The 6,000-nt window shown below is 38.4% G+C and overlaps 2 protein-coding genes across 3 annotated transcripts in view; both read left to right on the plus strand.

Moving 5' to 3' along the window:
* The window catches only part of LOC126372800 (uncharacterized), a 47,489-nt gene extending 42,151 nt beyond the window's left edge, over window positions 1-5,338 (plus strand). The window contains exons 1-2 of one of the 2 annotated variants that reach the window (XM_050018699.1): window positions 3,413-3,656; window positions 4,310-5,338. In XM_050018699.1, coding sequence (XP_049874656.1) covers window positions 3,527-3,656; window positions 4,310-4,989 — 810 coding nt within the window. In that variant the 5' untranslated portion in view covers window positions 3,413-3,526 and the 3' untranslated portion in view covers window positions 4,990-5,338. Of the gene's footprint in view, window positions 1-3,412; window positions 3,657-4,309 lie in introns of those variants that run through there. The other variant, XM_050018700.1, reaches the window with a different exon arrangement.
* Window positions 1,338-2,934, plus strand: LOC126372810 (uncharacterized). The gene is made up of 2 exons (XM_050018712.1): window positions 1,338-1,541; window positions 2,095-2,934. The coding sequence occupies exons 1-2, from the start codon at window positions 1,403-1,405 to the stop codon at window positions 2,607-2,609; spliced, it is 654 nt and encodes a 217-aa protein (XP_049874669.1). The 5' UTR covers window positions 1,338-1,402; the 3' UTR covers window positions 2,610-2,934.
* Window positions 5,339-6,000: the final 662 nt, after the last annotated feature.

Here is a 6,000-nt window from a genome sequence, read left to right on the forward strand (position 1 = left end):
GTTACGCGCTCGGTCTGCGATTGTTGAAGTTTATTTATTTATTTAGATAGGTATACCAACAGTACACATATTGTAAAGTTGTACAATACAAGTCTTAAATAACTTTAAGCAACTTTCGCAAAGGCCGGTCATAGGATGGGTGACCACAAAAAAAAGTTTTCATTTCGAGCTCCTCCGTGCTTCGGAAGGCACGTTAAGCCGTTGGTCCCGGCTGCAGTAGCAGTCGTTAATAACCACCAATCCGCACTGGGCCCGCGTGGTGGTTTAAGGCCCGATCTCCCTACCCATCCATAGGGAAGGCTCGTGCCCCAGCAGTGGGGACGTTAATGGGCTGGTGATGATGATATATTTGGTAATGAAACAGTTCTGTCGCGACTGAGGTACACGGTATTTTCATAAGATTTTAAGGTCCATTTTCGCTCTGATCGTGATTTGGTAATCATAATATAACACAAACAAAGGTTGCCTGGATGAAATTGCTACCTTGGAAACAATGTCGCCTTTTGCACACAAACAGATCATACAAACATAATAAAAAATAAATCTATTCTTCTATTTTTTTTATCTCGTTGGGATGTAGAGCTCGTATGGTAGAATTCCACTCCTCGCTATCACAAAATAAAAAACACAAAAAAAAAACATAAAAACAAATAAAATCAAAAAAAAGTCAAAGTTTTTTTTGTCTTCATAAATGACTAAATATACTAGGTACTCCAAATTCAAAAATGTCTTTATTCAGTAGCATAGAATAAGTAATAATTAATACCTACTTCAGTAGGTAACAAGTTACATTTTGAATTGTATTTTTTTTTAACATAACGAACGTCTCATTAAAACTACTTATTTGTCCAGCCAAGTAGTTAATGCCATCTGGGGCAAATCTACAATAAGTCAAGTCAAAAAATAAATTTAAAAAAAATAATGCTCAAAACTACTTCAGCTTCAAATAACCTGTAGTAGGTATATAGCAGTGGAAAAGCTGCAAGAAAAACCTCGGCAAAATAACAAAATTTATAAATAAAACTAATCGCTTTGCCTACGTTACAATGTCCGCCTACCCCAATAGATGAGAGTTTCTCTATGAATCCCATCCTACAGTGAATAATACCGTTCTACCTACGTCGCGTCAGACACGCCAGGCGGCCAAGCGACCGTCCCTCACTTCGCCTTATGTTTTTTATTAATGTAGAGTCACGCACACACGCTACGCACGTACGTGGGGCGCACGCACACATATGCGTAGCATTCATAGCGTGCACGAGACGCGTGACCCTACTAGGCGGCGGCGGGTGAAGAAGGGGACAGAGGGGACGCCTCCATGGCTTGCGTCGCGTCGTACGTGTACACAGCCATTCCCCAGTGTGCGGCTAGCTACGTTTGAGCGTCCACGTTCGTTTAAATAATGCCATTAATGAAGAAGTTAATAGAAAAAGTAAGGCTCAATCCCTGTTTATGGGATAAGGCCCATAATTCTATTAAAGACACCGTTAAAAAGGATGTGATTTGGGATCGCGTAGCCTTCGAATGCGGCTTGGATAATGGTAAGTTTTTTATTATTATTCATATCGGTTTTTTAACAGAATACTTTTTATTTACCACATAAGTATTTTAACAGCTGCAGTTCTACCTGTTGTTCTCTTGATTTTTTTATATCGATATAGTGTTGCCATTTTCTAAAATGAAATATATCTGAAACGTCATAGAGTAATGGTATAGAGCAACACGATGAGTGATGGTAATAAAGTGCAATATTTACCGATCTAAAATTATAATATTTTGTTTATACTTCTTTCTCTTTTAATTATGTAGATAGTTAAGACATTTAAAATATGTTGTGACTGTGATACTTACTTGTTGTCAACCAAAAAAAAAAAAATCAAGCGGATATTGATTTAATAATCTATATATCTATAATCTGTATAAATACTATAAATAAATATTATAATAGAAATATAAGTTCACGAATATATTCCTAATTGGGGTATTCATAGGTACAGTATGATGAAATAAGTACCCGTGATACACCGAGCTTATGATGACAGTAACATCTACTTTGACAATTTTTTTTCATTTCATGTTTTCTTTTTATTTTAGGTGCTTTAGCGAGACGCCATTTTAGAAAGTTACGGGACTGTCATAGAGATGCCAGGCGACGCCGGAAGTATGCTAGAGGGCCGGCAATGCTGAAACCATGGAAATATGAAGCAGAGATGGCGTTCTTACTGTCACCATACGAGTCACAAAATACACCAAATACTTCCATGTACACAGAGGAAGTAGAAAATAAACATGATCATATTTTTACGACCACTGACAATATTGATACAGAACCATCATCTCCATTATTAGAACAACACAAAACGACAGACGCCGAAAACATGAAGAGAAAGAGACTTGATGAAACTGTTACTGAGGTATCACAAGAAAGAAGAGAGCAACGACAATTCCAAAGAGACGAATATCGTCGTTCACAAGACGCACTAGCAACCCTATTCGAGAGCTTATATCAGAAGACGCGAGAATTGCCGAAATATTTGCAATTAAGAGTGCAGAGGGAGATTTTTGAGTCAGTGACTCGTGCTGAGGAGGAAGTTTTGGAACTCAGCTAACCTCAGATGTGAAGGCTGAATAGGCTCGAAAGCTAAAATGATAGTCTGCTGGCATGACGTGATTCACAATCCGGGAAGAGAAAATTACACTCTAAAGTCCTACTTGCAAAACCCTAGGTCTATGGTTTTTGCATATAATTGCTTAGTTCAAAGTAAGCGTTCTACCAACTGGGCTACCACGGCTGGGCTAAATGTCCATTCATTTACACGTGGCCACGATATTGATATTTTCAAACTTTGGATTTGATGATACGGATTATTTAATTTACTAATAATTAAAAATACCTCCATAAGTTAATTATATTGTATTAAAGATAAAAAGTTCTATTGTAGTTTCAATTTAATTTGATTTAATCTGCTTTATTTCCTACATTTATTAGGACGTACACTTGCACTTGAACGTACATGAATCGTCATAGATTATTATATATTAATACAAAGAAACGTTAGGCAATGAAAATTTTAAATAAAATTGACACTAAACATTCTCTGCTTACCCCAATAGGGAGAATAGCCGCGAACTCCTCTGTGAATCAGACAGCGAATACCACCGCTATTGTACGTGGCGTCAGATACATCACGTCATACGTTTTGAATGTGTAATCACCATACACATGCGCACAAGATTCGTACGGATGGCTGCGTACTATAAATATCACTCATACACGCAAACCGCTCGAGGCGGGGCGCACACACTCACGCAAACATGTGTGTACACGCAAACATGCACAGCATTTATAGCGTGCATGAGGCACGCTACGCGTGACCGTAATGGGCGACGGGGGGGTGAAGGAGGGTACAGAGGGGACACCTTCGTGGCTTGCGTCGCTCGTCGTTTCGTGTACACAGACATTCCCCAGTGCGCGACTAGCTACGTTTGAGTGCCCACGTTTCTTCTAAATAACACAATAATAATAATGGACGAGTTTTTAGAAAAAGTAAGGCTCAACCCCTGTTTATGGAATCCCGACCATATTTCTAATAGAGATTCCGGAAAAAAGGATGTGATTTGGGATCGCATAGCGTTGGAATGTGGCATGGATAACGGTACGTTTTTTCATTATTCTTAACGGTTTTTATGTCGATCGATTTCCGAGTTCTGAACTCTAGACTCTAGAATACATTTACCTACCTAATTGCTTTTTGCTTCGGCTAGCGCGAGAAAGTAAAGTATTCTAGTGGCTATGGCAACGGATGCGTTTTGACAGTTGCTATCAAGATTGACTTTGACGTTGAGTGTTGCCATTTTCTAAATTCAAATATCCCTAAAACGTCACGGGGTAATAAAATAATAATTATGAATTACATTTCTTAACCGATCTACAATTGTATTTTGTAGTCTTCTTTTGCGTTTTTATGACTTATATAAGGGCAAAAGACAGTAGCGTTTTATTCTTATTTAATATTTCTTTTATACCTACCTACTTAATAAATAATTACGAACACATAAGATATTATGTTGTAATTGTGATCGTTACTTCGCCAACTTCCAGTCAACTTAGTATATATTATTTGCTTGATATTTCTTATATATTTTTTTTATAAATATGATAATAATTTAAACTCACGTCTACGTATATATTTCTATTGGTAGTCAGAGGTGAAGTCATCTCATGATGAATTAAGTAGTATCAACGATTCACCGAATATGATGACAATGGTGTTGTACCTAATACTTTGATATTTTTTTTTTATTTCAGGTATGGCGGCGAAACGCCATTTTAAAAAGTTACGGGACTGCCATCGGGAAGCCATTCGACGACGGAAGTATGCTACTGGGTCGGCAGCGGCGAACATGAAACCTTGGAAATATGAAGCAGAGATGGCGTTCTTATTACCGCATATAGAATTCCAAAATATACTGACTGCTCCCGTGTCCGCAGAAGAAGCACAACATTTCCATGAACAGTCAACGACGGAGACTTCTGACAATGTTGATACAGAATCACCACCTCTGTCGTTAGAAGTTTCACTCGCAACTACAGACACCGAAAACAGAAAGAGAAGGAAACTTGATGAAACTGCTACTCAGATATCACAAGAAAGAAGAGAGCAGTGGCAACACCAAAGAGACGAATTTCGTCGTCCACAAGATGCATTGGCAACCCTATTCGAGAGCTTGTATCAAAAGACCCGAGAACTGCCGAAATATTTGCAACTAAGAGTGCAGAGGGAAATTTTTGAGTCAGTAACTCGTGCTGAGGAGGAAGCTTTGGATCCAATCAGTACTTACTTGAGTCCGACATCTTCAACGTCAAGTTATGAATGTGCTGGTGCAAGAAATCATCAAGCAAGCCCTGCAACCGGTGGATCTACTGGAAGTAAACAGCCAACTTTAGATGTGAAATCCGAAAAGTTAGATAGATGCTACATTGAGTGAAGTCTAGTGACTTAAAGAATGATAGAATGAATGTAAAAACACTTGATTGCACAAACACAGAACAGGAACAAGGAAACTAAAAATGGGTAAAGGCGGTGTTATCGCTGTAAGCGATCTCTTCCAGACAACCTTCGATAGACATTGGCGGCCCTAGCAAAATATTTGTGTTGCGCTATTTTTCCTTTCGGGGGTTGGAACGTCAGATATGCAGTCGCTTCTGTAAAAAAGTGGACCTGTCAAATCATCAGATTAAAATGTGATAACGCTAGGGAGATGATGAGGCTTTGTTATTGATAGTATTGAGGTATATCTAATTCACTTATGTTAAGTAATAAAAAATAACATAATCTTTCCATATTTTATTTGTTAATAGGTACCTACTTCATGTCAGCAACGTTTATTATACATATATCTATTTATATATTTGTACATAATAGAACAGACAAAAATAACTCAAAGGAAACAGACAGTACAGGCTTATTTTTAAGAAAGATTTCTTCCACGTTTATTTATTTCCCGTAAAATATATATACATATATACTTAAGTATCTATATATTCTTCTCTAAACATTGTTTTGGGGAACGTATGAACGTCCCTCATTATGAATTGAAAATATTGTTTTTTCTTCGATAAAGTTCAGAAACAGCCTCCGTGGTGTAGTGGTTAGAGCGTTAGGCTCACGATCTCGAGGTCCGGGTTCGATTCCCGATGGGGACATTGTCGAAATCACTTTGTGAGACTGTCCTTTGTTTGGTAAGGACTTTTCAGGCTTGAATCAACCGATTGTCCGAAAAAGTAAGATGATTCCGTGCTTCGGAGGGCACGTTAAGCCGTTGGTCCCGGCTATTAGCCGTAAAAACACCTCCACCAACCCGCAGTGGAGCAGCGTGGTGGAGTACGCTCCATACCCCCTCCGGTTGATTGAGGGGAGGCCTGTGCCCAGCAGTGGGACGTATATAGGCTGTTTATGTATGGTTTATGTTATGTAAAGTTCAGTTATTGTTTTCGCG

Source organism: Pectinophora gossypiella, chromosome 14 (assembly GCF_024362695.1).
Source record: "Pectinophora gossypiella chromosome 14, ilPecGoss1.1, whole genome shotgun sequence".
Classification (NCBI taxonomy): domain Eukaryota; kingdom Metazoa; phylum Arthropoda; class Insecta; order Lepidoptera; family Gelechiidae; genus Pectinophora; species Pectinophora gossypiella.

Coding starts and splice junctions, on each gene's coding strand:
- LOC126372810 (XM_050018712.1), top strand. CDS start 1,403: ATGCCATTAATGAAGAAGTTAATAGAAAAAGTAAGGCTCAATCCCTGT. Junction 1,542..2,094: donor CGAATGCGGCTTGGATAATG/GTAAGTTTTTTA, acceptor TTTTTATTTTAG/GTGCTTTAGCGAGACGCCAT.